The following is a 19,334-nucleotide window of genomic DNA, read 5'->3' as shown; positions in this document are numbered from 1 at the left end:
ACATCCCCCTCGGGAAGTTGGGCTCCTGCTCAAGTCAAGCAGTGCAGCCCATACCATGCTTTGCCTGTGACTCCAGATAGTGATGCAGACCCCAGACAGCTTCAGGTGCCATTGACGCCTGAAGCCCTTAAAGTTTTGTTCTCGATAGGGTCTAAGCAAGGACTCCCTCTCTGATGCCTTCCTCCTGTCGTGGTCAGGGAGCCTGATGTACCCATTCCCTCTGATTCTGTTAATCAGCAGGGCCCTGGCAAAGTTCAAGAGAGACAAGGTGCAGGTTGTCATGATCGCCCCAACCTGGCCTCGCAAGCCCTGGTTCAGCACGCTCACGAGCCTGTCAGCGGCCCCTCCCTGGCCCCTGCCCAACCGATCAGACCTGCTGTCACAGGACCATGGTCAACTCCTACACCCCAACCTTGGGTCCCTTCACCTCTCGGCGAGGATGCTGAGTGGCTGATTCCGGAGGAGTGGACCTGTTCAGAAGGAGTGCAATAGGTCCTCCTGGAAAGTAGGAAACCCTCAACTAGACTGACTTACCTGGCCAAGTGGACGAGGTTTGCCCTGGGCGTCCGAACGGGGCATCTCTCCCTCGCATTCCTCCATACAGACTGTCCTGGACTACCTGCTTCATTTGAGGAACCAGGGCCTGGCGCACTCTTCCATTAGAGTGCATCTCGTGGCCATCTCCACTTTCATCCACTGATCCAAGGACAGACAGTGTTTTCCCATGACATGACAGTCAGATTCCTGAAGGGGCTTGAGAGACTCTTCCCACAGGTATGGGCCCCTGTCCTGCAGTGGGATCTTAACTTGGTCCTCTTTAGGCTCACCGGCTTGCACTTTTAGCCGCTGGGTTCCTGCTCCCTTTCCCATCTGTCATGGAAGGTCGCGTTGCTGGTGGCAATGACGTCAGCAAGACGGGTCTCTAAAATTAAAGCTTTGACCTCAGAACCTCCGTACATGGTCTTCTACAAAGATAAGGTTCAGTAGCAGCCCCACCCGGCCTTCCTGCTAAAGGTGGTCTCCACTTTCCATGTGACCTAAGACATCTTCCTCCCGGTGTTCTGTCCCAAACCATACAAGGAGAGGTGTCTTCATGCCCTGGACATCCGAAGGGCCTTGGCTTTCTACTTAGAATGTACCAAGCCTTTCCGAAAATTGACTCAACTCGTCGTCGCTACAGCGGATAGGATCAAGGGTCACCCGGTGTCCTCGCAGAGGATTTCCAATTGGATTACCTCATGCATAAAGACTTGTTACAACCTGGTGGGGGTTCTGCTGCTGCCGATCATCACAGCTCACTCAACAAGAGCACAGGCGTCTTCAGCGGCCTTCCTGGCGCACATCCCTTTCCCAGACATCTGTAGAGTCCCAACGTGGTCATCTGTTCACACATTTACCGCTCATTATGCTATCACTCATCAGGCCAGGGATGATGCTGGGTTTGGCAGAGCTGTGTTGCAATCTATATGTCCATGAACTCCTACCCACCTCTGGGGTACTGCTTGGGAGTCACCTAATATGGAATGGATGTGAGCAAGCGCTTGAAGAAGAAAAGACAGTTACCTTTTCTGTTACTGGTGTTCTTCGAGATGTTGCTCATGTCCATTCAGTGACCTGCTCTCCTTCCCCGCTGTCGGAGTTTCCGACAAGAAGGAACTGATGGTGGGGGGGAGCCGGTGGTGCCCCTTATACCATGCCATGTGGGCGCCACTCCAGAGGGAGCCAGAGCCCGTCCCCTACAGATACTGCTGAGGGAAAAACTTCCAGCATCGGTGCATGTGGCGAGCACGTACACCTAATATGGAATGAACAGAATATGGAATGGACACGAGCAACACATCTCAAAGAACACCAGTTACGGAAAAGATAACTGTCTTTGCTTTCACCGAAAATGACTTTTTTTTTTTTTTTTTTAGATCTCCAGCTGACCCATACATATGCTGTTGTAGTAGGTTTAGAGCATCTTAAAACATTTTTATTTACTTAAATCCAAGAGATGGTTTTGAGGAATCAGCAGCCAGGCTTCGGGGGGGGCCCATCTTCTATCTAGCTGCTGGTGAACTTAGATATCAGATCCTTGCCCAAAGAAAACTTCCTCGAACTGCTCCAAAGCACCCTTTCTACTAAACTCTTTATACATTTTCTCCAGACAAAGTGCATAATTCATAATAGCCTCTAATAGTCTAACAATTTCTCTAGTAACAGACAATAACAGTTCATTATTCTCCTTAGCATCAAAGCATTTCTAGTCATAACAACAATAAACTTCCAAATTAGAGGCACCTAAAACCACGGTCTTTGTCTAAACATTCCCTCTATTTTAATGGAACCTTCACTTTTTGTCCCAACCTTCCATTCTGATAGAAAAATTGCAAACATGCAGCTATTTGATGTTTGGTTTTCAGCTGACAGTGGCTGAACACACAAGATAGCTGACTATAGTACTGTCAAATTCTGGGGCATACACAGTAATATCAAATTCAGGGGCTACAGTTAATTGTGTGCCACTGCACTTGTAATCGGAGATTTGTGGTAGCAGTGCGTGGTTGGGTTGTACATTTGCTGTCCCCATCTTGTGCTGCCACAGGCGGTTACATAGTGCTGTGCAACCAACCCCCCCCCTCAGTTCCTTCTCTGCTGCCTTTGGCTTTGCCTTTCCGATTTTTGAACATCCTTTTTGAAGTGTGGACACCAGAACCGGACACAGTATTCCAATAATCGTCTTATCAATGGTTCATACCTCCTCCCTACATCCAAGAATCACATTAGCCCTCATAGCATATTTGGGTTCACTTCTATTTCCTCCAGGCTTGATATTGCTGGGAGATGCTGGGGGGGGGGGGGAGGAGGAGAGGGAGGGAGGTAGAGTTGGCTTCAGCTCTTACTGGTTGGACCCTATAATTAACCCTCTGCCTGTTCAGTTTTCAAATATATAGAGTGAAAATTTAAGATGTTTTTATTAATATGTTCTTCTGTTGTTTAAACAGCCTGTGCTACTCTGCAATTCTGCTTCTGATGACAGCTCACTTTGTGGAGTTCCTATAGCTGGCTGAGTAACATTGTGGGTTAAAAAACACTAGCAGTCTGAAATAGAGGTCCACAGAGTTAAATAAGTGGCCTAGAAAAGAAAAACAATCTGCGTTATGACACATCCTGGCAAAATTCAAAAGCAGTGTACAGTTGTTATCCTGGGAAGCAGTATTTAAGTCTTCCCCCAGGGATATTCCAAAGCAGTTGTGCCACTGAGGGCTCAGGTTACCCGAGACATTTTGGAGCTGAGGTAGGACTGAAGCTCTAGGGCAGATTAACCAGTACTTTGGTATTTCTGGATAGGATTAGCTGAAATTGTGCTGGTCACAGAGCTTGGATAGAAGTAGTTCAGGATTTAAAGTCCCTATTGGGCAACACATTCTGAATTGACACTTAATTAAAACTATTCTTTTCTGTTGTTTATTACAGAGATGTGCATTCTTTAATTTTGGAGCATGGCAAGTGGTCTATGATAGATAGATACAGGAGATTAATGAAGGGCCTTTACACTGAGTCCCTCTCATCCTTTGTTAAGGGCTTCAAATCACATCTATATGTGGAGGGGCTAGTGCAAGGAAATGTCACAAGCAGAGTGAGTACTATTCTCAGCAGCTGAAGCTTGAAGTCTATATTAATTGGTCAAACCACCACTTTTTGAAGTTGTTCAAACACAGTTGCCACAAACCGCATTTATAACACTGTTTTGCCAGCCTATAACTTTGCTTGTTATACTAGAAGTTTTAGGGGTATCTCACGCCAGTGCAACTTACCCTGTTAACCTATGGGACAGCAAATGTAGACTGGCCACTGCTGATTTTCCCCCCATGTTGTTTAAATATGCTCAGTAATTTTTAAACTGCGTGGTGGTAAAAAAGGCCAAAGCCTGTTCGCACTTGTGCTCCCAGTGTTTGTTACCAGTGGAGCTCCCCTGGTGCTGGTACAACTGTGGAAAACTTCTCTAAAACTGCCAATGTAGGTATAGCCTATGTAGCAAAGCCAAACCATGTTAAGCCTTGCTAGGGTCCAGTTCTGTTATCTTTACTTGTACAAAACTCCTATTGAAGTCAGTGAAGGCTTTTTCCTGGGGACTGCTGGATCCAGCCATAGGTCTGATCTAGTCTAACTGGCTTTTTTAAACATGGATATAACAGGGTTTGGCCCCATTGATGCAGTGTCACAAACGTTGTGTGGTCAGTGAGTATGGTGCATGAACCCATTTGCTGTCTTCACTTTGCGTTCATCAGTTTTTCCTTGATCGGTAACATTTGTCCTTAGATTGTCAAGCCTTTTGGGAAATACACCCCTATATTGGTGGGAGTGGGGATTCTTGTAATGACAAACATGGGCATCGGCTGTTAGGAGAAACTGAGGTTTAGTGATGGATGGGTATTATGGAGTGTTTGAGATGTTTTGCACTAAGTGCTGTAGTTTGTGAGCTAAATGAATTTCAGGACCCTGGATGCCCTGCAGTTGCACAGCGAGGTCCTGCAGCACTTACCATAAACAGCTGTTTTTCTCTTGTTTGTTGGCACTGCCTCAGCAAGGGCCCAAGCTGCTCTTTCGCAGATTCCCACTGACTCCTTTTGTGCATATCCCTTGAAGCTTAGAGTCTCAGCAGACTCTGTAAATCATTTCTCTCATTTCCTTTCTTCTTTCCTGTCTTCTGCACTGGCCTTGTTGAGAGGCTACAAACTCCCAAACAAGAGACTGGATTGGAGATGTCTGTTTCTTCCCACAGAATAACATAGATGAGACCATGCTGTCACCTTGTAGGGGAAGTGAGAGACTTGTTGCTGGACTAACCTCTAGCCAAAATGCTGTACTATGTGGCGAAGCTGGGGAGGACTGGACAGTTCTGTATTTGCTGGCCCCTTTCTGGATGGATGTAGAATGTATTGGAGCTGATGCTTAAAGGGCTAATAATCCCATTCTTCTAAATAAAGCTATGTTTATGTTTTATCTCCTAGGAATCAAAGGATTTTCTGAATTATGTTGTTCTGTGAGTATCTCTCTTTGGTTCTTTCACCTTTCACCCTTGGGAACTATAATTATATTACAAAGTTATAAGTCTTGGTTAACATTTACTTTTCTTTTGTGGAGAGGAGAAGAATGTTGTAAACAGTTGAAATTTCCTTTTTTTTTAAAAGAAATGTAGTAACTATAGTGTCACTATTTTCTGGAAATCTTCTGGTTTTGGTGTTCAGATCTGATGGTGGTTCAAGTAGGATGTGATTTTAGATTTGTTGTAGAAGGGGGAGGGGATTGAAGCTGTTTTGAGTATTGAGGCACCTAGATTATGAAGATTATGGTTCTTTGTTTTGGGTTAAGGAATGGACAAGTGTTTGACACTTCGCTGTTTGGACTCCCTTCAGAAAACTGCAATTCTTTCCCTTGCCACACCCATGTCCTGTTCAATTTCGGGTGGTAGACCTGCCAAACACACACCTACTCTGCAAGGTGAAAACCCTTAACAGAGGTGATGCCAACTCTGAAGTGACAGTCTATTATCAGGTAATGTGTTAAACATTTGAGTATACTCATTTATTTTCCTTGTGATGACTGCTGCTACTTGTTGTGCAGTCTGGATTAGGAAAGCCATCAGCATAAAAATTCTCCAACCATTATTTTAAGAATATGTCTTGAATTCTAGTTATCCCATAAACACATGAACAAGGCCCAAGTTTCTAAAAACTCTTAATGAAGTTATAGTCTGTGTTATTTTGTGAAAATTCTAGATCTGTTATGCCTTATGCAGGCCTGTTGCATCCATTTCCATCGTGATATTGCCTTCCTTCCTCACCTTTTCTCCCACAGATTGCGCCTGTTGATGCCCCCTATTCTTTGATTACCTCAAGATTTGTGTTTTCACCCATTCTGTCCCTTTGCCATGAGCAGCCCTTGTCTTCCACTCAGAGGGCTTCTTTGAGGACACATTGGAGGCCAGAAAGTCAGATTGCTTTTTTTAAATTGCAATGTACTTAATGGTGCAATCCACTCTGAGTGGCGCGCTCTCGCTCTCTCTCTCTCTCTCTCTCTCTCAAAAAGGTCCCTCTAGTAACTTGGACCATAGCTCTTAGCTCCATGAGAAACCCCTAAACTGTTTTCAATTAATGTTTTTGGTTTTAGTCTGGGGCTAGGAGTTTAAGAGAATACACCCTTATGGAGCTGCTTGTGGTAAGTTTTGTTCATTTCCTAATAACGCTTGAGTGTTTATTAATGTGTGTCTATAGAGGGAGTACCTGTGTCCTATACATGACAGTGTCTGCCATGAAAACAATGGCTGGTGTCAAGATGAGACTACAGATCTTAATGATAAATGTGACCCACTTGAATTAGCCTTTTATTTCTCCTATAAGTGTTTGGGGAAACCCAATGAGTGGTTTCACTCATGAACTCAGTGGAGTAAACTTTCTTCCTATAAAACTTCCTGAATATCAGGATATCTTGTAATCCCGTTACATGGTTATAGTTTTACTCCATGCTAATTTCTTTCTGGGGCGAGGGGATTCATTGAGGTTTAGGTTTTACATTGTTCCTTGTTTTGATAATTTTTCGGTACTAAGTCTGAGTGAAAGCAGCCATTGTGGGATATCTGTTGCTGTAAGTATGAATGTCTTCTGACTGAACTCATGCTGTATTCAGATGCACATGGAGGAGCCTTGCTTCAACTTCCTACGAACCAAGCAAACCCTTGGGTAAGTTCACTGCATTGGGTACAGCTCCTGTTCAGCTACTTTATAATATATGATGAGTCCTGTGTACTTTGTTACTATGGAAACTCCCTACTGCATGATAACTAACTCCTGACACAGTGTGGCTGAAAGTACAGTGTAACATACTAAAGCCAAAACCACCAGTTTCTTTGGTGCCATGTAAAAATGGCAAGGTTATGTGCAGTAAAGCTCCTCTAAACTGGTCAAGTTACTCATCAGAAAAAATAATTGTCAGCAAGGGCTTGTCCTCCAGGTTAGAGTCCATAACCAGAAGGTAACATAATTTTGACTAAGCAGAAGACTATCTGTTTAGCTTGGTGATCAACATTGACTCTGGCTGTGGAACTAGACTTCCTCAAAAGTAACATGCCTTTACTCTGTCTTCCAAGTAGCCACCACTGTAGCTTTCCCAGGACCACATATGTAGAGGGTGGGGATTGCTGAACTTGAATTAACTCCTGTCACAACTGCAGCTACAACCCGTTCTACTTAGGCTCTTTACTGTGAACTAAGAGGCTCCAATAACCCTGACTGCACAGTACCTGGACTATAGGTAATGGTATGATTATGTCGTGGAGATCACGGATTCTGTGACTTTCTGGGACCGATGGGACTTCTTCAGCAGTGGCAGGGCTGGAGTACCTGTCAGCCCCAGGGCTGCTGGAGTGTCCAGGGTTGGGTCAGCCCCTTGGGGCTGGAGCAGTGGCAGGGTTGGAGCCATTGCTGGAGGGCAGTCCCTGGGCCACTGGAGCAATGGCTGGCGATCAGCCCTGGGGCTTCCAGAGCAGCTGGCCAGTGGGCTGACTGCTGGAGCAGTGGTCCCCAGGGCTGAAGCAGCAGCTGGGGTTGGGTCAGCCCTCCTGGGGCTGGAGCAACTGTCTGAGGTCAGCCCTTTGGCAGTGCTTGATTGTTAGTCCTCCCCCACCCTGGTTATTTTTAGTAAAAGTCAGGGAAGGGAGAGGTCACAGCCTTCCATGAATTTTGGTTTATTGCCCACATCCTGTTCCTGACTTTTACTAAAAATACCCATGACAGAATCTTAGCTTTTACTATAAGGGTTCTTGTAATTTCACAGAGCTGGAGTGCAGGATTTCTCAGAACACGAGTACTCACCTTAGCTTGTTTGCTGAACAAGAAAAGGCCAAGGGCACTTGATGCAAAGATTTGATATTTGTTATTTCAGAGGGAATCTTGAATTGATAGCTGCCTCATTGCTAAAATCTTAGATCTATGTATTGAGAATATTCTAATTTAGTAATTGTGGATGGTAAATGTAAAGTGACTTGTACTTGTGAACTTTTTTTTTTTCTCCTTTTGGTTTAAGCTACCATGTGTACCCTAAATGTAGAAATACATCTGGGATTCTTGGGTTCTCTGTTACCGTAACCACACAAGCAACTAAGAACAAGTGAGTTTTTATGGGTATATCTCGTTTAATCAATTGCTGGCCATTGCAGAGGCCTCGAGCATTGGTTTACCTCAGTTCCTCCTCCTGCTTTCTGCCTGGGGCATACAATAGTTAAATCTCCAGAGGGCTGTAATTCTTTGCTTTACTTCCAGTTATGGGGTTAGTGTGGTGTAGCTGGGTGATGTTGGTGTCCTGTGATATACTGGAGGTTAGACTAGATGCTCTGGTGGTCCCTTCTGTCCTTAAACTGAATTTATTACTCTTAATAATTTAAAAGAGTGGTTAAATTGCATGTTAGTGTTTCCATCTCAGGGGCCTTTGGGCTTCTGTGGCTTTTCAGAGCTAAAGTTTCCAGATCTCAGCTGAAGTAGTAGCTGTCTACCACCTTGTAAGCATATAGCCAAGTAATATTTCAGGACCCCTGATGTTTTTCCACAGTACTTTAGCACTGATATCTGTCTTGTGGCAATCTGTCTTGGACTGGTTATAGAGCTTCCATCCCAGAGAGAGATACAGGAGATGTGTTTTCTTTAAGACATCTTTAATGAACCGCCAGTTAGAGCTGTTGTATGTGCAGATAAGATATGTTATACATGGCTCCACCTTGTGGGTAACAGTATAGTACAGTTTAGCATTCCATTACATCTCCCTCTTTAAGTTTTACAGTCCTACCATGTATAAAATTTTACAAAATAAACACTATCATGCTATCTTTAAAGTTCAGTACATATCATTTTGTTAAGTGTTTCTGAATTGTATGGGTTTTCTAATTACACAACCCAAATGTGTAACAGCTTGGTCATCTGGCTGTCCATTAATTGCAGTGACTGTCTCTGGTCAGTTTGGAGTCTTTGAGTCATCATCTTCTTTTTCTGCATCTGCCATCTGTAAAGTTTGCTCTATTGATCTCAGATGATTTCACCTCTGAGAGGGGTTGAAGGCTATGGTAAGTCTCTTCTGATACGACTGTCACATCTGCTCCTGAGTCAGTTTTAAAGTCAATAGTCTTTCCATGAATATTCAGTTTCACTCTCCAGGCAGGCTCTGTGTGATCACATGAAGTAGATCCAAGAAACAGTGACTCTTGATTGTCTGTCTGTAATATGGGTCAACTCCCTGACTGCTTTGGTGCAGCAAAGAGCTGCAAAATGTCTGTATTTTGTGCATTTATTATATCTTACACCTTTGGCTGTAAATACATGTCTTGGGCTATGAATTTTTCCACATCTCCTGCATTTAGGCTGACAGGCTTTGTAGCTAGCTTGGAATTTGTCCATTTTATTCTCAGGGGTCTTATGATAATTACTTTCAGGAGTTATGCTGCATCTGTTTACAGCTCCTAAGCTGTTTCTTGCTTTTTAGGTTTGGTGAATTGCTCTTGGTTTTGCTGTTTCATCATCTCAGACTAGTTTGCTATTTGAATAGCTGTGTGTAGGGTTAAATCTGTTTTTAATTTTAGCTGCTGTGAAAGATTTTTATCTGCAAGCCCTGTAACTAATTTATCTCCAATATTTTCATGTTTTACAGTCTCAAAATCAGTTTTCTGTCAATGCAAGTAAAGCTGTGATAAAAGAGTCAGCAGATTCTTCTGGTGGTTGAATTTTTTGGTGTAAACATGCCCTTTTATAAATCACATTTCTCTGAGGTATAAAGTATGCATTGAAGATAGAACCCTTTCATAGTAATTTCTGTGACTGTCTTCAGTAAATGTAAAATATTTAAAGATATGCTTCTCCATAGCATAAATTAAAGAGCATGTCTGTATGTCTCCAGTTTCCTTGTGGAGTTTGGTTGCAAAGTAAAATCTTGCTAGATGTTACTTCCAATCTGTCCATTGCACCACCTAGTGGCTGAACTGTGTAATACAAAAAGAAAAGGAGTACTTGTGGCACCTTAGAGTCTAACCAATTTATTTGTCTCTAAGGTGCCACAAGTACTCCTTTTCTTTTTGCAAATACAGACTAACACGGCTGTTACTCTGAAACCTGTGTAATACAGTTTGCCTGCACTGAAAAGTGTCCTCATGGCTCTCACACAATAGAGCTGGTCCTGGGTGGTTCTTCTCATTTGCCAATCTGTTTAGGAGAAGAGTCTGATGTCCATATTACAAGTATCACACCACAGACTCTCCATTTAAGTTAGGTGACTTCTTATTTTCGAGCGTGTAAAATGCCCCTATAAGCTTCATGACATATGTATAGTTTTAACATATCAACCTTATTTGATAGAGAATTTACTGACGTTTTAAGAAATTAGTGATTAATGGTGAAAATTTTGAGCATGTGTGAATCTGATCAACCAGTGGTGGTCTTTTCATGCCACACATTGTGGTCTATTTAAGACAACAATGATGTGCTTATACTGCCTCCAACTTCATTTACCACTGAACTGAGTGAAGCATTTTAATCTTTTTGCTGGGTTTATTTCACCTTTGATTTTTATTGTCCACTCTGCTAGGGTGCTTCAAAGATGACTCTTGCATGCCTTCTCTCTGAAGCTGTATGCATGTGTGGTATTCAGTTAGCTACATAGGGTGCACTTCTTTAGTAGATTCTGTGTAATTACAGCCATGACTCATACTTTCCACATACAGTTTTAATCTTAGGCTCTAATGCTACAAAGAGCTCAGATGGAGGGGGAAAGGTCAGGGTTCCCTTTTCGTCTACCCATAGTCCCTAGGGGCATTGTGGGGACTCTCCCTCTGAAATCCTGATGGGTGGTCAGTGATAAAGTGCAGTGTAAGGTGTTCCCTCATGAGGGGGCTTGGCAAACTGCTTCCCCCACTCACTTTTCAAGATCATCACTTTTGAGAACACTCCTCCTTTTCTCTATTTCAGTGTCACACGGCACAGCATTTCTAATGTTTTATGACACACACAAGAACATTAGACTACTGTATATTAAATGATACTTGACTTACTTTTCATAGGCCAGTAAAACCCATCTCAGTTTTCAACGATCTAAGTGAATGGCCCTTTCAAATGCTATTTTATCTTAAACTCAGAGTTCATGATAAACTGGTTTGATTCAACATCTTATCACTGATTTTAAATAGATTTATTGCTGATCATTAATTTTTAACAAAACAGAAGCAGGCAATCTGGAAACAATAATAATATATAGCCTTCTTTTCTTTGTCTGTGCACCCCTCCAAGTTGCTGCATGTTTTTTCCTTGGAAATGTCAGCCCAGTGGACATAGCAGTTGGGAAACACTTGTTTAAACAGTGTTCACACCTATATCACACTTGCTTCCCTACAGTCCTTTAGCTTGTGTCTGGGACCCAGGCTCATGCTTTCTCGATGGCTTAGAACTACTTGCTTGCAAAATTTCTGCCATGCCATTACCTATCAGGATTAAAAGACGTAGAAGTAGTATTGGCTTCCTGCATATAAATCTTTAGTGGCCTTATATGAAAGGACTGGCTAGTTTTATTTGTCAAGTTACCTTATTTCTTAGGACAGGGAAAGGTTAAAAATTGAAACTGACAGTGTCTTCCCTTTGTATGCTCCTGAGCAAACAGGTTATGTTCTGTGGGCTTTCCATGCTTCTCAAAAATCTTGTTTTTCCTCATCCCTTCTTGTTTAGTTTCTCCTTAGGATAATGAAGGACTCACTTTTGCAAACAGCAAAGCATGTTCTTAGCTCCAGATTTAAAACTATTGATTTCACCCCACTTATTTATTAAATTCTGCTAATGTTATTCATATGGTTCCTAACATTTCCCTTATTCCTTTCAGCTCTGAATTAGTTGACAAGAAAATAGAAGAATTTCTTTTGTACTTTGAGGGGAAAATGAGGCTTCTAACTGAAAAAGCATTCAGGACTCAGGTAAAACTGGAAAAGCAGCCCAAACATAGCCTCATAAGAATGTCTCTGATCATTCCCATATTGTTAAAAACAGAACATGCAAGATCTTTGGAGAGGGAGAAAGTGGAAGTGATCAGATACTGGTGCTGGATCTGCTCCGTGGTCATGCTTCCTGGCATGGGCTGCAGTACACAGTAGCATTTTCTGAAATTGGCGCTGAACTAAGGACAGGGCACTTCGATTTTTTTCCTTTTTTGGCTTTGGACTCTTCCCTTCCTGAGATTGGATTCTTGTTTTTCTGGAAGGCTCCTGATGAGCTCAGGGGACACATGCAGCCTTGTTCAGTGGACGCCAGGACTAGTAGTATTTCAGTACCCAAAGCAAATGTTACCTTAGAGGCCGACAGTTGCATTTAACACAAGTTCAACCTTTGCTTTGAATCATATGATACACAGCAGCCTGAGCTAGCTAAACCCTTTTGAAGCAGAATTCCACCCCTTTCCTGATATGGTGCCTTCTGTGTAAGAGTAATAATAATCAGTGTGTTTTTACAGGTCAGTGCTCTAATACATATTAAAAAATGTGAAGATTCCTATCTTGGAGAAGAGGTGGATAGAAATTGGAATGAAGTAATGTCTCAGCAGTATCTTTTTGACAGACTTGCCTATGAGGTAGTGAATGAAACTTAAAACTGTTATTGTCTTACTATGTCTCACTAGATACTTATATTTGAAATATAGAGTGAAATTCTGGCTCAGTTAAAGTCAATGGCAAATTCTCGCTGACTTTACTGGGGCCAGGCTTACGCCAATACTGAATATTGCTTCTTGAATAGAAAGTTTAACCTCTTGTCAATACAGTGACCTAGTATTAGGAATTAATATGGAGCCCTGGAGGGTGGAGTCAGTACCTCAACATCTGAATGCATTCTGACCTGGAGAGATCTGTATAAAGAAATCTTTATCTTAAGTGTGTCAAGATGAATAGTAGTTACAACTCAAACCTGATCTTCAGAATTCATAGAAACTTCTAGCAATTCCATTTCATAAGCATCAACAAGTGTTTCTGTCACTAACTGCTGCTTTCAGGATTTAAAATTTTGCTACAAGTGTTTGTTCTGGGATGAACTGGAGGACAAGGGCAGAAGACTTGTAGAGATGTTCAAAATACTGTTCAACTGTGGGGATTAGGGTGCTTTTAAAAGATATGTGTGTGAAATTTGGACATTTGAAAAGTGTACTCTTGTGGGTTTTAGGTTGAAGCACTACAATCACTAACTAAATCAGACCTTGTTGATTGGTTCCAAGCTCATAGAGGCAAAGAGAGGAAAGCACTCAGTATACATGTGAGTACGTTTGGAATCATCATGATGTTAGGTGAGATTGCTTCACACCATTGACTTAACAGTAACCTCCTTATTCCTTCCCACATTCTGTGACTAACTTCTTTTAAAATAGACTCCTGTGAAGAGGCTTATGTAAGTCATCTTTGCAGCACTTTGAAGCACCCTAACAGAAAGAACAACCTTCACTTTTTAAAAAGTAGTTAAATGATAGAATTGAAAATATCTATTCCTATAGCTATTAATATCTGAACTCTTGTTACTGCTTTAAACCCATATCAGAGGAGAGGAATAAAACTTAATTTTGTCTATATAAAGTTTTCATAATATTAGGAATAAATTGCTTAACTCTGAAAGTTGCAGAAAGAAGTAAAAGCCTATGGATATGTCTACACTGGAATCAGAGATGTGACTGCAGCAAAGTGTAGACATCCTAGAGCGAGTTTTGTTCTCTAGCTAGTGTGAATAACCGTTAACAGTGAAGCACTGGCAGCAGAGGCTGTACAAACCCACCTAGAACCCTGGGTGTAGACTTAAGTGGCTATCAGCTATCCCATGCTGCTGTGACTTTACTGTTCTTGTTGTTTGAGTTAGCTAGATCAGCGCTAGCGCAGGTATGTCTGCATGGGCTGTGGTCATACCTCTGATTGCGGCGGAGACATACCCTTAATTTGGTCTCTACTGCTATAGTTATTGAGTGTCCATGGAGTCCAGATTGAAACTTAGTGTTTAGCTAAAATATGTTTAAAATGACTCACTCTTAGTCTAGATTTTAAGCATGCAAACTTCTACTGTCTTCTTGGTAACCCTCTGGCCTTTGAATTTTCAGGTGGTTGGATTTGGTAAACAAGAAGGCGACTCAGATGTTCATCAGTCCTTACCTGGTGAAATATATCAACTCACATTCTTACCCCCTTCCTCCTATATGAAGAATACCTCTTACATCAGGGACATTAGAAATTTCACATTAATGCGTAACTTCCTCCCTTACCACAAGATATTAAAATAAATTATAGTTGTTTTCCCCTGCATTTAAGTGTAGTTTAAGTAATTTTCAGTTTGAGAACACAGCGAATCATTTAGCCTCACTAATGAATTTGTATTTTCAGCAGTGGTAGATGAGTTCTTCCCTTATTTTAATGAAGATTTGCAGCATTCCACATCCACTTTGCTCTCTCCCACTCCTCCTCTGAAATCTGAAACAAATTTATTTTTAACAGTTGTTAATGGAAAGTATAACTCCTGTCCCCATTCTTAACATACTTCAAGTCATTTTCCCTCCTTTGTTTTTTTTATTGTGTTCTTATTGTGTTCAATACAACATGCTATGTAAACTTAAAACATTAATAATCTAGTCTTTATATTTTAGACACACTATTTCAGAGATCTCTTTGAACTCTTCATTACGCTGCAAAGGTACTTGTAAGAGCCTTAAAGAGATACTGCACCATATCAGCAAATTTCCGTACTTAAAATTTGCCTTCAAACAGCTTTTTAACCAGTGGGCCGTCTCACAGCCCAGAATAGCCTCCATCCATTCTTGCACTAGCCATGTCCCCAACACATCCTTACACCAGTGTCTGCACAGGGAGGCAGCATAGGACCATCTGCGCTGCTGGAGCAATTCCCCAGGGGGTATTTTGGCCTCCATTATGCTATGAGAGCAGCATAAAGGGATCATAATGGCACCTTGTGAAATAATTTTTATCTGTGCAAAAGGATTGCAAAGTCGGTGTAAAATGCTACAGATCAGAATGGTAGCATATTACATCCACTTTGCATAGAGGAGATGACACAATGTGTCAGGCAGCAAAGAAACAGGCCCTAAGCATTTAAATCATGGTTACAGCTTTATTTTCTAGTTTAGAAATGATAGAATGACTTATCTGATTTCATGCCATCTGTGGGATTAGCAAAACCAGAGAGACTAATAAACAGCAAATATGACAAATTAATGATGCAGAAGTAATGTGCAGACAATTCAGGCAACTTAATTATGACAGTCATTGCTAACAGCTAATAAATAGACTGAATGTTAGCTCTAATGCAGATTATCATCCAATTGTCTCATTGTACAGTTGACTACAACAATTTTCACACTCCACCTAACCTTTTTATTGTAAGAAACTCCCTACCATCAAAACTCACTATCCTTTACATAAACATATTAGCCTTCCTCCTGCTGCTCATTGTCTTAACACTGAACTCACCGTTCAGATCAGGTTCAGTGTTTAGACCAAAATTATACCTGGAAGTACCAACAGTTTAGAAGGGAGCTCTGGATTATATGAGAAAAATGTATAGGGTCAGAGATTTTTCACTTAGCTGGCACTAATTGTCTCTTTGTTGGGTGCACTTTCAGCAAAGGCCAGAGACTGAATGAGTCATGAAATAGACTTATCAGTTCATCCGTGGAAGTGTTTCTTCCCCGTAGTATAGGGAAGCTGTAAATGTAAGTTGTATAGCTCCACATAAACCGGTGGTCCTTAGACCAGGGTGTGGAAGTACTGAACCAACCTGGAGTTATGGAAAACATTTTAGCTCCCTCCTTTCCCTGATCATGTATGATCCAGCAATATAACTGGTTTCAGAGTAGCAGCCGTGTTAGTCTGTATTCGCAAAAAGAAAAGGAGTACTTGTGGCACCTTAAAGACTAACCAATTTATTTGAGCATAAGCTTTCGTGAGCTACAGCTCACTTCATCGGATGCATAAAGTGGAAAGTACAGTGAGGAGATTTTATATACACACAGACCATGAAAAAATATACATTGTAAGGAGAGTGATCACTTAAGATGAGCTATTACCAGCAGGAGAGTGGCATGGGGGGAGAGAAAACCTTTTGAACCTTATCACTTTGCTTATGCTCAGATAAATTGGTTAGTCTCTAAGGTGCCACAAGTACTCCTTTTCTTTTTGCAATATAACTGGGTAAATGTCGCCATTTGTCCTGTCAAATTACCAAGGATATTTGCTTCCTTAAATTACTCTAACTCCTAGCTCAGTATAAATATTGTTGCCTTAACAGCTCTTAAAATGTTACAGTATTTTCAGTCCCTCCCCACCCCTGCCCAGGTTTAAGGTGCCCTTTGTAAATACTTGGCTCTGTGAAGCACAGAGAGAATGCTCTTCCACTGCTGTGTACAGTGAGTGTGAATTGATACATTACACCACATAAAAGGTTTTTTGTTTGTTTCTAATCAAATTTCAGTATTCTCCAAATCTCACTTGATACCTGGCTCGCCATTACCCAGTATAAGATCCAGATCTCAGAACATTCCTCAGTCTGTAGCCTCTTGGTTTATTTTGGCGGATGCTGCCACCAATTTCTAATCCAAAACCTTAAATCTTAATCCTTGAGTCAGTACCCTTTCCTTCTGGAGAAATGGGTGGGACTTTTCTTTCTTCTGTTTCTGTTTATTGGCTGGCCAGAGATTATGTTCAATCACAATTGCTGTAATGAATCTGAAAGCAGCAGTTTAATTATTCATATCTACCTGTTTGAGCATCTAGTATGGGGGCCCCGATAATGATTCAGGTTCCTGTACACTGCAGCAACAATACAGATAGCAGGAGCCTGCCCATCCCTCCATGGTTTACTCAGCTCCCACCGGCCCAAGACAGGTGACCACCAGGCCTGGAATGTAAATCAGTGTTCCTATGGCAGCGCATTGCAAAAGGTTTGATGTCAGTGGGTGGTCCAAAGATCTGACATGTGGATTGTAGGATTGGGGTCTTGGTGTAGAACTTTTAATTGATATTTTCTGGTGTACAACTTTTAGATGATATTTTGTAGTCTACAGCAGAGATTTCCATGTTTTCTTGTTGATCTAATTGCTCCTGCAGTTCCTTTCTAATGATCACCATTGACTCCTGTGTTGTTGGTTGTTTGTGTTTTGCTGTCTTTAAGGTTAACAGTTTAATTACTAATTCTTTCAACTAGCCAGGAAGACTAGTTAATGTGGGTGAAATTCACCCGTGTGGAGAACCCCTCACAAAACATATGCACCACTTAAGTTCTCAAATAGGACTTGTGCCTAGACCTTGGGTGAGTCTCTGCACAGGGGTGAATTTCACCCCGTAATGAGAAGTTTCTAACAGTTCATGGTCATGGAGGCACATTCTCCCTAGTCACTAGATAGGATCAGGGGTGGCAGGTTTGTATAATTTTTGATGGTGCCCCTGGCAGCACACTCACCTCGCACCACTGTCACTGCACGTGCTCCTAGGGCCCCTTTCAGATCCAGGAAGTTCCCTCGCCTTCCCTGTGGTGGGTGCACGGGGAAGGGGGGGGCTGCCATCACATGTGCACCTCCTCCTCTGCTGCTGCCCCACTGTAGTCTCACTGGGGGTAGGGCTGCCCCTTGCCCAGCATGGGGCAGGAGCGGTGACTGTGGGCGGGGGGGCCCCTGTGCTGGTGGAGGTTCCCGACGGAAAAGGGAAGGGTCCGAGGCGGAAGGGTAGGGGCAGGGTCAGCCTGCCGTGGCACTAGTGGGTGGGGGGGGGCACTAGGACTGTGCAGCGGCAGTTGATGCCTGGAGCCAGCTGAGCAGAGCACAGCGTGGAGGCAGCCACTTGCTTGAGGCAGGGACACTCTGGGGCTTGGGGGAGGCGCACGGGGGCAGCAAGTGGTGGTCGGGGAGGCGCGCTGGGGCGGCAGGCGGGGCCAGGGGAGAGACCTGGCCCCAAACATTTGTGGAGCCGGGACCCTGGGCACTGAATATTGCTGGAGCCTGGGCACCACAGACCCATATAACTCGCCGCCCTTGGACAGGTTGTGGATTAGGAAGGGAATTTAAGACTTTTGTTGAAAAGACATTGTTCCCCTGTGCAGTGACCTATCTAATGGAGAGCTGAGTCAGTGCAAGGAACTGATACATACTCCATCCCGAAGAGGGCAGTAATCCACCCCCAGTCCATTGATGCACAGTCATTGCAGAAGCTGAAGAATTTATATAAAAACATAGATATACTGTGTTTTAATGAAACTAGAGAACTCAGTGTTACCACAAAGATGTATTTTAAATTGTCCCATGAGCCATCTAAGATAAAATGTGTAAATAGTGATATTAGATAAAAATAATATATATATATTAAAAAAAATCTTGGTAATGTAGTTAATGCCACCTAAAGTTACTAGGAATTAAAAATTATAAATATAGTTGGAATACCTGAAAACTCCTACCAGGATTGGGACTCTGATATGCTGGGAATTCTGTATCCCTTATTTGTCATTTTTTATTATATGTTCGCTTTTTGCATTTCTCTCCACAGACTGTACAGACTTTTCTATAGAGACTACTCTGTATAACTTTTTTTTTTTCATTGTCAGTGTAACTTTTTTTATGCACCACCACATTCTCGTAATGCAGTGTTTTCTACCAGCAAGGGAAGGGTATTTTTCTGTTCTGTTTAGATTTGTTCATAGATTCCAAGGCTAAAAGAGAGCATTGTGATCATCTGGTATGGCCTCCTGTATAACACAGACCATAGAACTTCCCCAAAGGAGTATATCTTTTAGAAAAACATCCAGTCTTGATTTAAAAATTGTCAGTGATGGAGAACCACCACAACCTTTCAATTTGTTCCAGTGTTTAATTATGCTCATTGTTAAAAATGTATACCTTATCTCTAGTCTGAATTTCTCTAGCTTCAACTTCCAACCATTGGATTGTTATACTTTTCTCAGATAGATTGAAGAGCCCATTTTAAATATTTGTTCTCCATGTAGGTACTTATAGATTGTAATCAAGTTAACCCTTAACCTTCTCTTTGTTAGACTCAATCCATTCAGCTTATTGCTATAAGGCGTGTTTTCTAACCCTTAAACATTCTCACTGCTCTTCTCTGAACCCTCTCCAATTTATCAACATTTTTCTTGAACTGTGGACACCAGAACTGGAGACAGCATTCCAGCAGTGGTTGCACCAGTCCCAAATACAGAGGTAAAATAACCTCTCTACTACTCATGAGCCACAGTGTCACACTGGGAGCTCATATTCAGCTGATTATCACAACATCCAAATCTTTTTCA

At 42.2% G+C, this 19,334-nt stretch overlaps 1 protein-coding gene across 2 annotated transcripts in view; it reads left to right on the top strand.

Moving 5' to 3' along the window:
* The window catches only part of LOC141992963 (nardilysin-like), an 84,285-nt gene extending 69,835 nt beyond the window's left edge, over positions 1 to 14,450 (top strand). For both annotated transcript variants that reach the window (XM_074962307.1, XM_074962308.1), the window contains exons 22-31: positions 3,460 to 3,622; positions 4,998 to 5,029; positions 5,403 to 5,541; positions 6,157 to 6,204; positions 6,673 to 6,725; positions 8,068 to 8,151; positions 11,890 to 11,980; positions 12,514 to 12,630; positions 13,215 to 13,304; positions 14,131 to 14,450. In XM_074962307.1, coding sequence (XP_074818408.1) covers positions 3,460 to 3,622; positions 4,998 to 5,029; positions 5,403 to 5,541; positions 6,157 to 6,204; positions 6,673 to 6,725; positions 8,068 to 8,151; positions 11,890 to 11,980; positions 12,514 to 12,630; positions 13,215 to 13,304; positions 14,131 to 14,310 — 997 coding nt within the window. In that variant the 3' untranslated portion in view covers positions 14,311 to 14,450. The remainder of the gene's footprint in view (positions 1 to 3,459; positions 3,623 to 4,997; positions 5,030 to 5,402; positions 5,542 to 6,156; positions 6,205 to 6,672; positions 6,726 to 8,067; positions 8,152 to 11,889; positions 11,981 to 12,513; positions 12,631 to 13,214; positions 13,305 to 14,130) is intronic.
* Positions 14,451 to 19,334: the final 4,884 nt, after the last annotated feature.

This window comes from Natator depressus, chromosome 8 (genome assembly GCF_965152275.1).
Source record: "Natator depressus isolate rNatDep1 chromosome 8, rNatDep2.hap1, whole genome shotgun sequence".
In the NCBI taxonomy this organism is placed as follows: domain Eukaryota; kingdom Metazoa; phylum Chordata; order Testudines; family Cheloniidae; genus Natator; species Natator depressus.
This window is presented reverse-complemented; position numbering and strand designations above follow the sequence as displayed.